At 48.9% G+C, this 18,440-nt stretch overlaps 1 protein-coding gene across 2 annotated transcripts in view; it reads left to right on the plus strand.

Annotated features, from left to right (window-relative positions):
• The first annotated feature begins 8,847 nt into the window (after nucleotides 1-8,847).
• The window catches only part of LOC141055077 (glutamine amidotransferase-like class 1 domain-containing protein 1), a 35,976-nt gene continuing 26,383 nt past the window's right edge, over nucleotides 8,848-18,440 (plus strand). Inside the window, exons 1-3 of one of the 2 annotated variants that reach the window (XM_073552038.1) lie at nucleotides 8,848-9,051; nucleotides 13,200-13,276; nucleotides 14,073-14,178. In XM_073552038.1, the coding sequence (XP_073408139.1) occupies nucleotides 8,895-9,051; nucleotides 13,200-13,276; nucleotides 14,073-14,178 (340 nt within the window). In that variant the 5' untranslated portion in view covers nucleotides 8,848-8,894. The remainder of the gene's footprint in view (nucleotides 9,052-13,199; nucleotides 13,277-14,072; nucleotides 14,179-18,440) is intronic. The other variant, XM_073552037.1, reaches the window with a different exon arrangement.

Here is an 18,440-nt window from a genome sequence, read left to right on the forward strand (position 1 = left end):
TGTGCATCTAATCCTATCGTGTGTTACTGACTGCTCAGCCGTGTATCTAATCCTATCCTGTGTGATACTGACTACTGAGCAGTGTATTTAATCTATCCTGTGTGATACTGACTGCTGAGCCGTGTATCTATTCCTATCCTGTGTGATACTGACTGCTGAGCAGTGTATCTAATCCTCTCCTGTGTGATACTGACTGCTGAGCCGTGTATCTAATCCTATCATGTGTGTTATTGACTGCTCAGCTGTTTATCTAATCCTATCCTGTGTGATACTGACTGCTGAGCCGTGTATCTAATCCTATCCTGTGTGATACTGACTGCTGAGTCGTGTATCTAATCCTATCCTGTGTGATACTGACTGCTGAGCCGTGTATCTAATAGACGATAACACCATAGAAATGATAAGAATAATAGGCCTCAGTTACCACAACTATCTACAAAGAAAACTGTTGCTGATAGCAACCAATCACAGCTCATTTTTCATCTTTTAAACAGCTCTGGGACAGCGTGGCGAGTTTTGAGTGGCGACTTGTGTTTCGACTTTTATGTGGCGAGGTTGGTGTATGTGTGGTGAAATGTGTGCTGACGGTGGTATATGTGTTGAAGCACGTGGTAGTGTGCGGCGCATTTTGTGTGTGTGTTCCTATCCCGGTGTGTGGTGAGTATCCCATGTCAGGACCCCACCTTAGCAACTGTATGGTATATACTCTTTGACGCCATCGCTCTCATTCTTTAAGTCCCCCTTGTTCACATCTGGCAGCTGTCAATTTGCCTCCAACACTTTTCCTTTCACTTTTTCCCCATTATGTAGATAGGGGAAAAATTGTTTGGTGAATTGGAACGCGCGGGGTTAAAATTTCGCCTCACAACATAGCCTATGACGCTCTCGGGGGTCCAGACGTGTGACTGTGCCAAATTTTGTGGCTGTAGCTGCGACGGTGCAGATGCTAATACATACATACACTTTTCCCCCATTATGTAGATGGCATACCTCCCAACTTTTGAAGAAGGGAAAGAGGGAGAAAGGTTGCGGCGCGCTCTTAGGCCATGCCCCAACCACACCCATTTCACAACTAGCCACACCCATGTCCATGCCCAAAACACACCCATTTAGCACTGCTGATCACACTGGCTGGTACTGAGGGCACAGTGGCTGGTACTGTGGGCACACTGACTGGTACTGAGGAAAAGAAAGAACAGAGAGAGAAAAAAGAAAACGGAGAGAGAGAGGAAAGAAATAAAGAACAGAGGGAAAGAAAGAGGGGAATGAAAGAAACAGAGAGAGAGAGATGGGAAAGAAAGATGGTACAGAAAGAACAGAGAGAGAAAGAAAAAGAAAGAGAACAGAGAGAAAGAAAGAACAGAAAGAAAGATAGGAAAGAACAGAGAGAAAGGAAGAACAGAGAGAGAAAGAAAGAGGGGAAAGAAAGAACAGAGAAAGAAAGAACATAGCAAAAGAAAGAACAGAGAGAGATAAAGGAAGAGGGGAAAGAAAGAACAGAGAGAAAGAAAGAAGTGAGGAAAGAAAGAACAGAGAGAAAGATTAGAGAGAAAAAGAAAGAGGGGAAAGAAAGAAAGAACAGAGAGAAAGGAAGAGGGGAAATAAAGAACAGAGAGAAAGAAAGATACAGAAGAAAGAAAGATTAGAGAGAAAGAAACAGAGTGAGAAAGAAAGATTCTATAAAGATACTATAGCAGCCCGGCTCCCATTGTAATGCCCCCTGAGTCTCCCGATGCAGGACATATCATGATCCACTCACATGGCTGGCATCCCGGAGTCCAAGGTGATCCTGCTGTCCACGCTATCGGAGGAGGACATGGTGATGGATCTGAAGCATTCCCTGAAGTGCCTCCATGGTTCCATCACAATCTCCTCCCGGAATTACCTCATTTCCGGTCAGCTTCTAGCACGTAGCTTCCGGTGGAATGTCACGTGTGAATTTTAAAGTTCTCTTTGGGGCTCCACAGTGTACTCCATCGGACGCCCCTGATCATGTGACCCCTGACTCCTCCCCTCCTGTAACCTCATCACAGGTCCTGTGCGCACTGAAGAACCCAGCGATCAGTGCTGGGAATCACCACTGTGGGGCTGCGGTGGCCGGTGGGTCTTTCTGGGGGGGCGTGGCGGCTCAGTGAAATGCGGGAAAAGTAAGCTACCGCCCAAGACAGCGGGACATGCAATCAAAAACGGGACTGTCCCGCCAAATCCGGGACACTTGGGAGCTATGAGATGGGGTAAAATTGCTTGGTGAATTGGAACGCGCGGGGTTAAAATTTCACCTCACAACATAGCCTATGACGCTCTCGGGGTCCAGACGTGTGACTGTGCCAAATTTTGTGGCTGTAGTTGCGACGGTGCAGATGCCAATCCCGGACATACATACATACACACACACACTGAGCTTTATATATTAGATATATTTTGTCATATTTATTATTATCATTAATTGAATGTATAATATCATATATTGCTGCTCTTTTTATCACTGCTCATGAATTCATTATTTGATATATTTCTTATGTGACTGCTTATTTATTATTAATCACTGATTAACTTATATCACCCGTCACATATTCATGAAATTTATATAATTTATTTATATATTATTTTTTATATATATGTGTGTGTATATATATATATATATATATATATATATATATATATATATATATATATACTAGCTGTTTCCAGCCAGCTAACGCTCGGCACGCTCATTGCTATCTAATTAACGCTGCTGGTGATTAAACTAAAGTAAATAATGACAACATTCAATAGCGCTTACGCAGGTGGTAAATTAAATTAAAATGAAGTTAATAACAATAATAATCATTAAAAATCTGAATAATACTAATGATACATTTTATTCACAGTGTAAAATCAAAAACAAACTGGATTCAGTAAAATGTGCGTTTTTTATTCATTCCAGCATCTAAACAAATTTCATAACGAAACATAAATTAAGTTAAAATTTCTCTGTAAACATAATTAAATGTACGTTTACCTTGGCTGAAGTGGTTGACTTGAAGGAAATGCTGCGTGTGGTAATATGGGGGGGCTGAGCCTCGTGTGGTAATGTGGGGGCGGAGCCTTGTGTGGTAATGTGTGGGGGCGGAGCCTTGTGTGGTAATGTGTGGGGACGGAGCCTCGTGTGGTAATGTGGGGGGACAGAGCCTCGTGTGGAAATGTGTGGGGACGGAACCTCGTGTGGTAATGTGGGGGGGGCGGAGCCTCGTGTGGTAATGTGGGGGGGCGGAGCCTCATGTGGTAATGTGTGGGGATGGAGCCTCGTGTGGTAATGTGGGGGGACAGAGCCTCATGTGGTAATGTGGGGGGGCGGGATTATGTGTGGTGATGTGGTGGGGGCAGGATTATATGTGGTGGGGGTGGGATTATGTGTGGTGATGTGGTGGGGGGCGGGATTGTGTGTGGTGATGTGGTGGGAGACGGGATTGTGTGTGGTGATGTGGTGTGAGGGCGGGATTGTGTGTGGTAATGTGGTGGGGGGGCGGGATTGTGTGTGGTAATGTGGTGGGGGGTGGGATTATGTGTGGTGATGTGGTGTGGGGCGGGATTGTGTGTGGTGATGTGGTGGGGGCAGGATTATATGTGGTGGGGGTGGGATTATGTGTGGTGATGTGGTGGGGGGTGGGATTATGTGTGGTGATGTGGTGGGAGACGGGATTGTGTGTGGTGATGTGGTGTGAGGGCGGGATTGTGTGTGGTAATGTGGTGGGGGGGCGGGATTGTGTGTGGTAATGTGGTGGGGGGTGGGATTATGTGTGGTGATGTGGTGTGGGGCGGGATTATGTGTGGTGATGTGGTGGGGGCAGGATTATATGTGGTGGGGGTGGGATTATGTGTGGTGATGTGGTGGGGGGTGGGATTATGTGTGGTGATGTGGTGGGAGACGGGATTGTGTGTGGTGATGTGGTGTGAGGGCGGGATTGTGTGTGGTAATGTGGTGGGGGGGCGGGATTGTGTGTGGTAATGTGGTGGGGGGTGGGATTATGTGTGGTGATGTGGTGTGGGGCGGGATTGTGTGTGGTGATGTGGTGTGGGGCGGGATTGTGTGTGGTAATGTGATGGGAGGCGGGATTGTGTGTGGTGATGTGGTGTGGGGGCGGGATTGTGTTTGGTAATGTGGTGGGAGGTGGGATTGTGTGTGGTGATGTGGTGTGAGGGCGGGATTGTGTGTGGTAAAGTGGTGGGGGGGCGGGATTGTGTGTGGTAATGTGGTGGGGGGGCGGGATTATGTGTGGTGATGTGGTGTGGGGCGGGATTGTGTGTGGTGGTGTGGTGTGGGGCGGGATTGTGTGTGGTAATGTGGTGGGAGGCGGGATTGTGTGTGGTGATGTGGTGTGGGGGCGGGATTGTGTGTGATGTGGTGTGGGGGCGGGATTGTGTGTGATGTGGTGGGGGGGCGGGATTATGTGTGGTAATGTGGTGGGGGGCGGGATTATGTGTGGTGATGTGGTGTGGGGCGGGATTGTGTGTGGTGATGTGGTGTGGGGCGGGATTGTGTTTGGTAATGTGGTGGGAGGCGGGATTGTGTGTGGTGATGTGGTGGGGGGGCGAGATTGTGGATGCTCTAAGCATCACTCTGTCCGAAGCCTTTATAGACTGTGCAAGCACGACGCACCTGCGCAGTCTGGCTCCAGACAGAGTGACGCACCCCCCCAGGAGATCGTGGAAGACGCACCCCCCACGGAGATCGCGGTAGACGCAGCCCCCCGCCGGCACGACACCTTACCGATTCGGTGTGGCCGCGGGGTCTTGTGTCTTGCTGTGATGACAGGAGAGGGCAGGTTGTTGCTCCGGAAGCGGCACATGCACAGTCCGCGCTTTCCGGTGCCATTTTGAGGAAGACACACTGCAGTGTGTCTTCAAGACAATGGCGCCGGAAAGAGAGGAATGCGCAGGCGCCGATTCCGGAGCAACAACCCTCCCTCTCCTGTCATCACAGCAGGCACAAAAGATTACTGGGGTATTCGCCGTGAAGTCAGGAGACGGCGGGTTGTGGCGCCGAAATCGGGTGCCAATTACGGCCGCACAATCCCACACTCCTCAGACCTGGATCGGGGGATGAGGGAGTACCATGCATACCAGGATAGGGGGGGTGAGAGGACCATGCATACCAGGATAGGGGGTGAGAGAACCATGCATACCAGGATTGGGGGGTGAGGGCACCATGCATACCAGGATTGGGGGATGAGAGGTACCATGCATACCAAGATAGGGGGTGAGGGGACCATGCATACCAGGATAGGGGGGTGAGGGGACCATGCATACCAGGATAGGGGGTGAGAGAACCATTCATACCAGGATTGGGGGGTGAGGGCACCATGCATACCAAGATTGGGGTATGAGGGGCACCATGCATACCAGGATTGGGGGATGAGAGGTACCATGCGTACCCAAGATAGGGGGTGAGAGGACCATGCATACCAGGATTAGGGGATGAGGGGTACCATGCATACCAAGATAGGGGGTGAGAGGACCATGCATACCAGGATAATGGGTGAGGGGGCCATGCATACCAGGATAGGGGGTGAGGGGACCATACCAGGATTGGGGGTGAGGGGGCCATACATACCAGGATTGGGGGTGAGGGGGCCATGCATACCAGGATATGGATGAGGGAGTACCATGCATACCAGGATTGGGGGGTGAGGGGACCATGCAAACCAGGATGAAGAATGGGGTGCCATCCATACCAGGATTGGGGGGGTGAGGGTACCATGCATACCAGGATAGGAATGAGGGGTGCCATGCATACCAGGATAGGAGGGTGGCAGCATAACGCAATCTCCGGCACAACTCCTTACTGATTCGGTGTTGCCGCGGAGTCTTGCGTCTGGCGGTGATGACAGGAGAGGGCGGGTTGTTGGGCCGCAGTGTGTCTTCAAGAAAATGGCGCCAGAAATAGAGGAATGTGCAGGCACCAATTCCGGCCCAACAACCCGCCCTCTCCTGTCGTCATGGCACAAAAGATTACCGATCGGGCATTCACCGCGAAGTCAGTAGAGGGCGGGTTGTGGCGCCATGCATACCAGGATAGGGGGGTGAGAGGACCATGCATACCAGGATTGGGGGGAGAGGGGGCCATGCATTCCAGGATGAGGAATGGGGTGCCATGCATACCAGGATTGGGGGGGGTGAGGGGACCATATATACCAGAATAGGGATGAGAGGGCCATGCATACCAGGATTGGGACATGAGGGGTACCATGCATACCAGGATAGGGGGGTGAGAGGTGCCATGTATACAAGATTGGGGATGAGGGGGCCATACATCCTACGATAGGGATGAGGGGGACCATGCATACCATGATTGGGGGGGTGAGGTGACCATGCATACCAGGATTGGGGGTGAGGGGACCATGCATACCAGGATTGGGGATGAGGGGACCATGCATACCAGGATTGGGGGTGAGGGGACCATGAATACCAGGATTGGGGATGAGGGGACCATGCATACCAGGATTGGGGATGAGGGGACCATGCATACCAGGATTGGGGATGAGGGGACCATGCATACCAGGATTGGGGATTAGGGGACCATGCATACCAGGATTAGGGGATGAGGGGTACCATGCATGCCAGGATTGGGGGATGAGGGGTACCATGCATACCAGGATTGGGTATGAGGGGACCATGCATACCAGGATTGGGGGGTGAGGGGACCATGCATACCAGGATTGGGGGGTGAGGGGACCATGCATACCAGGATTGGGGATGAGGGGACCATGCATACCAGGATTGGGGATTAGGGGACCATGCATACCAGGATTAGGGGATGAGGGGTACCATGCATGCCAGGATTGGGGGATGAGGGGTACCATGCATACCAGGATTGGGGGGTGAGGGGACCATGCATACCAGGATTGGGGGGTGAGGGGACCATGCATACCAGGATTGGGGGGTGAGGGGACCATGCATACCAGGATTGGGGATGAGGGGACCATGCATACCAGGATTGGGGATGAGGGGACCATGCATATCAGGATAGGGGGTGAGGGGTACCATGCATACCAGGATTGGGGGTGAGGTGACCATGCATACCAGGATTGGGGGTGAGGTGACCATGCATACTAGGATTGGGGATAAGGGGACCATGCATACCAGGATTGGGGATGAGGGGACCATGCATACCAGTATTGGTAGGTAAGGGGTGCCATGTATGGTGCAGATATCAGAGTTACTCTGTAAGAACCTGGAACATGTCTCCAAGGATTTACTTACTGTATAAGGGTATGTGCACATGTTGCGGATTGCTGTGTGGAGTGTTCTGTGCGGAATCTGCATCTCTTGTCAGAATCCGCAGGTCTAAATCCATGAGGTTTTTATGCAGATTTATTGTGGATTTTGTGCAGATTTCGCCTGCGTTTTTACACCTGCGGATTCCTGTAATGGAATGGGTGTAGAAACGCTGCGGAATCCGCACAAAGTATTGACATGCTGCAGAAAATAAACTTCTGCGTGTGGAGGGGGGGCGGGATTGTGTGTGGTGATGGGGGGGCGGGATTGTGTGTGGTGATGGGGGGGGGCGGAGCTACTGTGCAGGGGGTGGGATTAGCGAGTAATCACGATGGCTCTTATATATACAGTAGATATATTCCTTGCAGTATTCCCCCATATTGATATTTTAGCCAGTTATTCGGGTCCATCTGGCTTTTTCTTGCTCCCGCACACACAGTTGTTGATTTTAATCTTTATGAATAAAATATTGTTTTCTGTAATTGAGATTTTGTGTCCTTTTGGCTTATTTTTTAATAAAAATATTGATACTGAATTGTGTTTTTTATGGATATTTTTATTGGATTTTGGTTTGGTATTGGTATCCATTTATATTAAAATAATTTTTACTTTTTGGTATTTCTTCTTTTGTGTAGGATTTTTTTTATGTAATACTCGGCCCTGTGTTATTTTATTTAGTGCGTATGAAATGATGCTTCTATAAGGCTATGTTCACACGTATGCATAAAATTTCTGCATAAAAACAGGACTCCTTCCCAGAAAACGCTTTTTTTCCGCGCGCTTTTGCCGTGATTTTTTCGTGCGTCCCCAGACACATAGAAAATAGCCAGAAATGCGGAATTTACCGCGAAAGTAATGAGCATGCTGCGTTTTTTAACGCGAAGCGCTTTTTTCGCGGTAAAAAAACGCATCAATATGCACAAAAACTGCAAAATGTATTAAAATGAATGGGAAGCTTCTTTTTTTGCGTTTTTCCCGCGGATTTTTTGGTAAATCCGTGGGAAAAACGCAAAAAAAACCCGCTGTGTGTGAACACAGCCTTAAGCCCCCGTTACACACTGCGATATCGCTAGCAATATCGCTGTAAAGTCACCGATTTTGTGACATTATAGCGATATTGCTAGCGATATCTCTGTGTGTGATACTTTCCTCCGACCCGCTCCCCCGCTGGTTATCGCTGATCGCGCGAGAATGTTCAGGACTGTTTCTCGTCGTCAGCTTCCTGCGGCGCTTCCTGCTGTGACGAAGAGCGACGCGTGGAGCCGGGCGGGAGGACGCAGGATCGCCTAGTGTGACAGGTAAGTAGCGACCCCCGTCCCCAGCAATGTCGCTGGTGAGATCTGCCTGTGTGGCAGCTCACTAGCGACCACCTAGCGATGCACCAGCGATCCTGACCGCGTCATATCGCTGGTCGGGATCGCTGGTGCATCGCTATGTGTAACGGTACCCTTAGAACCAGCTCCCTGCAGAGCTCACAATATATAACATTCTGCCCCCTATGGACAGCAGGGCACACACACCCGCCACTGCCTTGTATGACCGCTCCATGCACCAATAACGAGCAATGTTAAGAACTTGGACCCGCCCCTAAATATGACGTCACACTCAGCGCGTCATTCCAACAATCTTTATTGACAATGTCGCGGTTGACAACTCCTAATTCGCATGCGTACAGCGATAGCCGATGTTTCACCCTGGATATGATGAAGAAACAAGGGTCTACCGGAGGCGGCGGGGCGACAGATCGGCTCACCAAGCCCAGCTGTCTGATCGTGTGCAGCGCCGTTACCGGAGGTGAGAGGTTGGTTGTGGTCATGTGACCGTCGCTCCCCTGTGGGTCATGTGATCTGCCTCCTGTACCGTTGTATTGGACCTGAGCTGATACGTGACTGGATCAGCATGCTGGTAGTTGTAGTTCACAGTCGCCACAGAGATAGATAAGACACAGTTGGTGCCATTATTAAAGGGGCGGTCAGACTAGAAAATGTGGGGGGAAAAAAGACATTTGCTTTATCTGTACTAAAGGGTTTTTTGGACAGTTCTAAACTTGGCAGAGCACACGGCTGTGTTCACATGGGGCAGATTTGCAGCAGTTTTGGCAAATCGGATACATTTTACACCAGCAGGTGAAGTCGGTGGTATATCCTCCCCAGCAATGTCCGGACCGGCGTTTCTGCTGGAAAAAATGCGCCAAATATGACACGAGAAAAACTGCTATATATATATAAACTAGCTGAAGAGCCCGGAGCTGCCCGGGCATAGTAACTAACTACGGTTAGTTATAACAAATTATAATGATTATATCTATATAAAGCTGAGTGTATAACCCCGACCACTCCGCATAGCCACATTCACTATAATATTCCACCTCATCCCATCAGCCAGAGCAACCGGGCTACTACCCCTAATATCCCACATCATCCCATCAGCCAGAGCCACCGGACTACTACCCCTAATATCCCACATCATCCCATCAGCCAGAGCCACCGGACTACTACCCCTAATATCCCACATCATCCCGTCAGCCAGAGCCACCGGACAACTACCACTAATATCCCACATCATCCCGTCAGCCAGAGCCACCGGACAACTACCACTAATATCCCACATCATCCCGTCAGCCAGAGCCACCGGACAACTACCACTAATATCCCACATCATCCCGTCAGCCAGAGCCACCGGACTACTACCACTAATATCCCACATCATCCCATCAGCCAGAGCCACCGGACTACTACCCCTAATATCCCACATCATCCCGTCAGCCAGAGCCACCGGACAACTACCACTAATATCCCACATCATCCCGTCAGCCAGAGCCACCGGACAACTGCCCCTAATATCCCACATCATCCCATCAGCCAGAGCCACCGGACAACTGCCCCTAATATCCCACATCATCCCATCAGCCAGAGCCACCTGACTACTCCCCCTAATATCCCACGTCATCCCATCAGCCAGAGCCACCGGACAACTACCCCTAATATCCCACGTCATCCCATCAGCCAGAGCCACCGGACAACTACCCCTAATATCCCACATCATCCCGTCACAGCCGCCGGACTACTACCCCTAATATCCCACATCATCCCATCAGCCAGAGCCACCGGACTACTACCCCTAATATCCCACATCATCCCATCAGCCAGAGCCACTGGACAACTACCCCTAATATCCCACATCATCCCGTCAGCCTGGCGTCAGAACCAGAGCGCTGAGTGGATTTGCCCTGACTTAAATACCAATGATCCCTTTAATAGAAGCCTGGGGTGAGAATCAGAGCACTGAGTGATTTACCCTAACTTCCATACCGGAGATCCCTTTAAGAGAGGCCTGGGGTCAGAATCAGAGCGCAGAGTGGATTTTCCCTCACTTCCATACCGGAGATCCCTTTAAGAGGCCCTGGGTTCAGAATCACAGTGCTGAGTGGAACGGTCCTAAGTTCCATACCGGGGATCCCTTTAAGAGAGGCCTGGGGTCAAAACCAAAACGATGGATGGATTTTTCCTGACTTCCATACCAATGATCCCTTTAATAGAGGCCTGGGGTCAACACCAGAGCATTTGAAGGCAATTGCCCTGACTTCCAAACCGTGGATCCCTTTAAGAGGGGCCTGGGGTTAGAACCAGAATACTGAGTGGAATTGCCCTGACTTCCAGACCGGGGATCCTTTTAAGAGAGGCCTGGCGTCAGTACCAAAATGCAGAATGGATTTGCCCTAACTTCCATACCAATGATCCCTTTAAGAGACCCTGGGGTCAGAACCACAGAGCTGAGTGGAACGGTCCTAACTTCCATACCAATGATCCCTTTAATAGAACCTTGGGGTCAGAATCAGAGTGCTGAGGGATTTGCCCTAACTTCCATACAGGAGATCCCTTTAAGAGGGAAGATGTGCGCAGATTGTTGGTTCCGCCGGAGTGGGCGGAGCTTGCCGGAGTGGGTTGAGCTGCAGCGCATGTGATTGGGCGGCCTGCGGGGGGTGTGGCGTAGCACGGTCGGCAAGAGTGGGCGGAGCTGCAGAGCGTGTGATTGGGTGGCCTAGCGCTGTAGTAGGCCGCAGTAGAAGCCGAGGACTAAATTTAGGCCGGGAAGCTGCATGGGAGAGGGGAGATAGCACAGTTGGCGACGGGGAGCGTCGACTGAGCCGGGACAGGGCTGGGAGGGTGTCAGCACTATTCGGCCCCTGTCCTGAAGACTGTCTTCCTCACAGCCCCGCTCTCTATGCACTGTCCTGCTGTATCCGTCCTCAGCCCCGCTTTCCAGCCGCGTCCCACTCTGCTGCTTCGTGATTGGTTGGTGTCCCACTCTGCTGCTTCGTGATTGGTTGGTGATACACACACACACACACACACACACACACACACACACACACACACACACACACACACACACACACACACACACACACACACACACACACACACACACACATTCAGATTTATATATAGAGATTATAAAAACAATTGAAAACCCCCCAGTCATTTTTTTTGTGTTTCTTAGATATGGATTTAATAGCCAGAATAATCCACGTCAGAAGCTCCATGTGAACGGACCACAAGGATATTTTCACATGGAGCTTTTTTGCCTGAAAAAAGGACAAAAATCAATAAGACATCACAGAAAAAGAAAACTAGCAGCCGTACTTGTAATACTATGTCCAGACACAAATGCACAACAGGAAGCAGGAGACCCCACATGATAAAGGCAGGGGCAGCACGGGGCAAAATACTAAGAAAACAACACTTACTACCCACCAAACATCCCCGGCTGCTTAGGACGTCATTCACACCATTAGGGTACCGTTACACCTAGCGACTCACCAGCGATCCCGACCAGCGATATGATGCGGTCAGGATAGCTGGTGAATCGCTGGGTGGTCGCTAGTGAGCTGCCACACAGGCAGATCTCACCAGCGACATCGCTGGGGACGGGGGTCGCTACTTACCTGTCACACCAGGCGATCCTGCGTCCTACCGCCCGGCTCCACGCGTCGCTCGGTCGTCACAGCAGGAAGCGCCGCAGGAAGTGGACGACGAGAAATGATCCAGCAGCTTCTCGCGCGATCAGCGATAACCAGCGGGGGAGCCGGTCGGAGGTAAGTATCACATGCAGCGATATCGCTAGCAATATCGCTATAACGTCACAAAATCGGTGACTTTACAGCGATATTGCTAGCGATATCGCAGTGTGTAACGGGGGCTTTACGTGAGGTGCCCCTATAACAGCCTATTACCAACACCCCTATTGTTACATCAGGCGGGCTACCAATACCAAATGTGCACCCACAGGCCAGATACCCGTGTTACCCAAACACCCAGTCACCCCGTGTTACCCAGTCACCCCACATTACCCAAGCACCCATCCACCCCACATTACCCAGTCTCCCCACATTACCCAGTCTCCCCACATTACCCAGCCAGCCCGCGTTACCCAGCCACCCCACGATACCCTTCCACCCCACGTTACCCAGCATCCCCGCTTTACCCTTCCTCCCCACGTTACCCAGCCACCCCACAAAGATTTATATAATGCATGTTTATTTATGCAGGGTGCAGGCTGGTTTCACAAGTCTATCTGCTTTTTTTTCTGTGAAAATCTCCAGTCAAAAAATGTAAAAAAAAAATGTATTTGCTTTGTTTTATTTTCTGCTTCTATTGATTCGTTGTTCTTATTTGGAGCATATTCTCAACCAGAAGTGGTTCAAGAACTTACATGGCGTTCCATTGCCAGGTTTTTCTCACTTACTCCTTGAATTAGCTTTGCTTTCTATGGAATTATTTGAAGCCGTTTTTGATGTGGATTAAGGAGCAGAATCCTTTCCTATATCATCATCACAAAAAGCTCCAGGTGAACGTCCCCTGATTTGTACAGCAAGAGAGCACGTTGTGGTGAATAGTGTTTTTTCTTTCATCTGTGGTGACATTGTCTCTTTGTTTCAGGTGTCTCGGCACCATCGTTCCTGCAGACCTTCAACCTTGCAAGTTCAGCCTTCAATCTACAAGTGGCCTCCCCGGGGGTTTGTATTGGAATCGTGCGGCTGAAGGAAACGACCTCTGAATATTACAATATTACTGCATGATATAGTCCAGAAATCAATGATGTATCCATGGGAATTTTTTATTTGTGTTTTATTCCCATTCATTTAATGGTTTAAATCTGCAAGGAAAAAAATAAATAGCGCGTGCATGGGATTTCAGAGATCTCATTCACTTTGCCGTTAATGTAATACACTGCGTTTTCTCTGCGGAAAAAAAAAGCAACATGTGAACAAACCCTAATTGTTGCTCCTATAAGAAATGTATTATAACTTTTGTCTGTTATTAAAGGGGATTATCCAGGACTATTTTATTTTTTTACTATGGGTGTAAGAACTAACAAGCAGGTAGTTACTAACTACCTGCTGGTTCTGCCTGCCGCTGATTTCTGAGAGCTCAGTGCGGTCACAGACTGCTTCATCTGACATCACTTTGACAGAGCAGCAGCTTCTCTTCCACTCTGCCCTGTTGATGGAGCATGAATGCTGATGTCATGATGATTGACAGCTGGCTGCCTAACTGTGTGGAGCCAACAGTCAATCAGCATGACGTCAACAGAGCAGCCCGGAAGAAGAAGAGCTGCTCTGTTGATGTGGAGCAGCTGAATCCCTGGCAGGAGCGGTCGGTGGCCACTCACAGCCGGCATTAGGCAGAACAGGCAGGTAGATAGCATCTACCTGCCTGTTAGCTCTTAGAACCATAATAATAAAATTAGACTTGGATTACCCCTCTAATTATGTTTCTTTGTAGAATGACAGCTCTTTTTTTTTTCTTTAGGGAAAGGCTCTAGATTTTGTGGGTATCAGTGAAATAGACACAAGATGGTTCCAAGATTTCCAACTTAAGCCCTATGCCAATCCAGCCAGACTGGAGTCAATAGATGGTAAGATAAAGTGGCTGAATCATGTGTAGCATTACTGCAGTCCCTACATCAGTCATCCAAACAGGTGCCAATCCTTCTCTTGCTCCGAGGATTGGCCGCTCACTTAGTGCCAGCTTTGCTCTATAGATTGGGAAAGATATTGTGTAATGAGGAGCCATCTCCTTATCATTAGAGGGGGTAAGGTAAGGGCGGCACTGCTGAAGGTGTATGAGGCTGGATATTGGCAGTGTACAGATCACACTGTATACATCTCGCATGTTACTTCATCTATGCCTAGATACTAATATCAGTGTGGGATTATTTCTGCACTGTCATCTGTTATTCCTAGAAATTAGTACATTTAGGGCTCATACTCACTGGAGAGAAAATCGGACGAGTGCAATCTGGATTGCACTCTGACCAATGTTATTCAATGGATGACATCTCATTTGCGATTTTTTTTTTTTTTTTTTTTTTTTTTTTTTTTTAATCTTGGCTGAAATCGGACTGAGAAAAAAAATCGCCAATACAAGTCAATGGGTGTGAGAATAAATCGGACAGCACTTGCACCATGTGAGTGCTGTCCAATTTATACGCACCAGTGTCCTTTGAAAAGCCGTCAATTCATATGTGGCTACAGTATAATCACACTGACATCTCAGAAAAGAATAGATAGAATTGATATATACACATAGAATACATAGATATATACATGTAAGTGACACACACACACATACTGTATATATGTCTTTATATTAGATAGATAGAGATAGAAGAAAAGTCGGTAATTCATATGCGGCTATACAGTAAAATCACACTGACATGTTAGAGTACAAAAGATATAATACATGTATACACATAGAATAGGTGAATATATATATGTGATGGTGTGATATGCTATGTGAGTATCATTTTGTGTATATTTCTATTTTACTGATTTTCATAGTGTTCTCTTGTTGCCCTGTATCATTCCGTTTATTCCCCATATTGTCTAGAGTCTCAATTACCTTCCAAAAGGCTGATAATTGAATTAGCTCACTTACTGTCTGCAGCCTGACTGTATCTATGGGTAACGTCACACTTAGCGATGCACCAGCGATCCCGACAACGATATGACCCGGTCAGGATCGCTGGTGCATGGCTAAGTGGTCGCTAGTGAGCTGCCAAACAGGCAGATCTCACCAGCGACATAGCAGCGGTCGGCGGTCGCTACTTACCTGTCAGACGAGGCGATGAAGGCATCCACGCGTCGCTCGTCGCCACAGCAGGAAGCCCAGCAGGAAGCAGACGACGAGAAATGGCCCAGGACGTTCTCGCGCCATCAGCGATAACCAGCGAGGGAGCCGGTTTGAGGTAAGTATCACACATAGCGATATCACTAGCAATTTTGCTGCTGCGTCACAAAACCAGTTATAGCGATATTGCTAGCGATATCGCTATGTGTAACGGGCCCTTATGTCTCTTGATATCCCCTGTAGTGTCTTAATCCCCGAGGCACCTTTGTCAGGTCTGGGAGGCCTGAAAACCACCCCAACCCGTCTGACTATTCCTGGACATAGGGAGGGGGCTGGGAAGGACAGGAGGGGGGGGGAAGTCAGTTCCTGTGTGGTGAGGATGGTGTGATCACAGCACGTCAGAGAGAAAGGGAAGCATATGGACTTTTTATCCTCTGTCTGCTGGATTATTGTACTCTCATCTCCCTGGACCTTTTATCCTGTTACTGAACTGAATTCATGTTCTGGACTATTGTATCCTCAGTGTGGTGGATTGCTTATGGACCCTCTAATTTTGCCTATAATATAGGTCTTGGGATTGTTCACATTTCCCTCGCTCTGTTGATTGTGTGGAATTGGAGAAGGACTATATATATATATATATATATATATATATATATATATATATATATATATATATATATATATATATATATATATATATATATATACACATATACACTATGTTTTTCGGATTATAAGACGCACTTTTGTTCCCCAAATTTCTTGGGGAAAATGGGGGTTGCGTCTTATAATCCGAATCTGTGTGCTGCTGTGCTATAGAGTAGGTGGGGCGCCTCTGGTATGGTGTCAGAGGGCTGGGGTGGGCTGGCTGCAGGCTGCAGAGACAGCGGGTAGTCAGTGCTCCTACTTTTGTAATATTCATTGCACCCTCTGTCCATCACTTCGCTGCTGAAGCGGCGCCGAGTTGGTAGACAGGGGAGAGGCGCATATTGCATGTGCCTGCACTCTCCCCCGTCTCTATATTCACCTTTTTTGATGGCTCTGTGCTCCGTACTCCCCCGTGGCTTTCCTGTGTCTATGCCGACAGCCTCCTCCTGCGAGGGTACTCGCAGGAGCTGCTCATTCAGGCAGTTCATCATAGCTTCAGGATCTTCCTTCACGTGACCGCAGGTCCTATTGATCACATGAAGGAAGGTCCTGAAGCTATGATGAACTGCCTGAATGAGCAGCTGCTGCCGCGCGCCCTTGCAGGAGGAGGATGTCGGCACAGACACAGGAAAGCCACGAGTGAGCTGGGAGCAGGAGCCATCATTAGAAGGTGAGTTAAGTGTTTGTTTTTTTATCATGTGCTTGCCAGCAGGGGGGAATATAGAGATGGGGGGGGGGCTGTGTCCATGCCATCAGGGTGGAATATAGGGACGGAGGGGCCATGTCCATGCCAGCAGGGGGGAATATAGGGATGGGGGGCCATGTCCTTGCCAGCAGGGGGGAATAAAGGGATGGGGGGCCATGTCCTTGCCAGCAGGGGGGAATATTGGGAAGGGGGGGCCATGTCCTTGCCAGCAGGGGGAATATAGGGACAGGGGGGCCTGTGCATGCCAGCAAGGGGGAATATAGGGACTGGGGGACCCGTGTGCATGCCAGCAAGGGGGAATATAGGGACGGGGGGTCGTGTGAATGCCAGCAGGGGGGGAATATAGGGACTGGGGGCCGTGTGCATGCCAGCAGGGGGGCATATAGAGGAGGGGGCCATGTGCGTGCCAGCACGGGGGCATATAGAGAGAGGGGGGCCATGTGAGTGCCAGCAGGGGGGCATATAGTGACCGGGGGCGCTATATCCAGGATGGGTTGGGGGGGCTATGTGACAGCACAAAGGGGCAATGTGCCAGGATGGGGGTTATATAGATACCAGGATGAGGATATATATATGATTTGAAACACGGACACTGACATTATAAGACACACCTCCATTTAACATAAAGTAAAAAAATTCTCTTTTTTTTCACCAAATTTGGGGGTGCGTCTTATAATCAGGTGCATCTCATAAAGCGGAAAAAAAAAAATATATAAATATATATATACTAGATTATGGCCCGATGCTATCGCATCGGGAGGATGCGATGGCATCACACCTCTTGCCATGTTAATCCTCAACACACACACTCCTCTAACCTTTCACCATCTCCACTCACTCTTTCACTCCACATACGACCCCTTCTCTCACTCCGTCTCTCATACTCACGCCGTCATCGCCGCTGCTCCACGATCCCCGACATCTTCCGCCGGCGCCATCCTGGATCCAGACGTTGTCCACGCCGGCGACATGTTCTTGCGGCGACGCCATCTTGAGTATCGCGGGATTTCGCCGATCCAAAATGGCGTCGCCGCAAGAACATGTCGCCAGCGTGGAGGACGTCTGGATCCAGGATGGCGCCGGCGGAAGAAGATGTCGGGGATCGTGGATCAGCGGCGATGACGGCGTGAGTATGAGAGACGGAGTGAAAGAGTGAGTGGACGTGAGTGGAGATGGTGAAAGGTGAGAGGAGTGTGTGTGTTGAGGGTTAACATGGAAAGAGGTGTGCGGTGACGTCACCGGTTACAACTGGACGGAAGTTGTTACAACCGGAAGCTGCTTAGGGCATTTATTATTATAGATATAGTACCGTATGTCAGTGAGACACATATGCATGTATGTATGTGTGTGTGTGTGTATGTGTGTGTGTGTGTGTGTGTGTGTGTGTATATGTATATATATATATATATATATATATATATATATATATATATATATATATATATATATATATATATATATATATATGCACACACATCTCATAAAGAGAAAGAGATAGATTAGGTGAGAATTCATTTGTCGGCTTTTGCAAAATCACACTGACAGCTCACAAAACACTAGATATGTACACATAGAATACATACATATATATCTAATATATAAAGCTCAAGTGTGTGTGTATGTATGTGTGTGTATGTCCAGGATTGTCATCCGCACCGCGCAGCTACAGCCACAAAATTTGGCACAGTCAC

Source organism: Dendrobates tinctorius, unplaced genomic scaffold (assembly GCF_039654945.1).
Source record: "Dendrobates tinctorius isolate UK_male_01 unplaced genomic scaffold, ASM3965494v1 ptg000183l, whole genome shotgun sequence".
Taxonomy (NCBI): domain Eukaryota; kingdom Metazoa; phylum Chordata; class Amphibia; order Anura; family Dendrobatidae; genus Dendrobates; species Dendrobates tinctorius.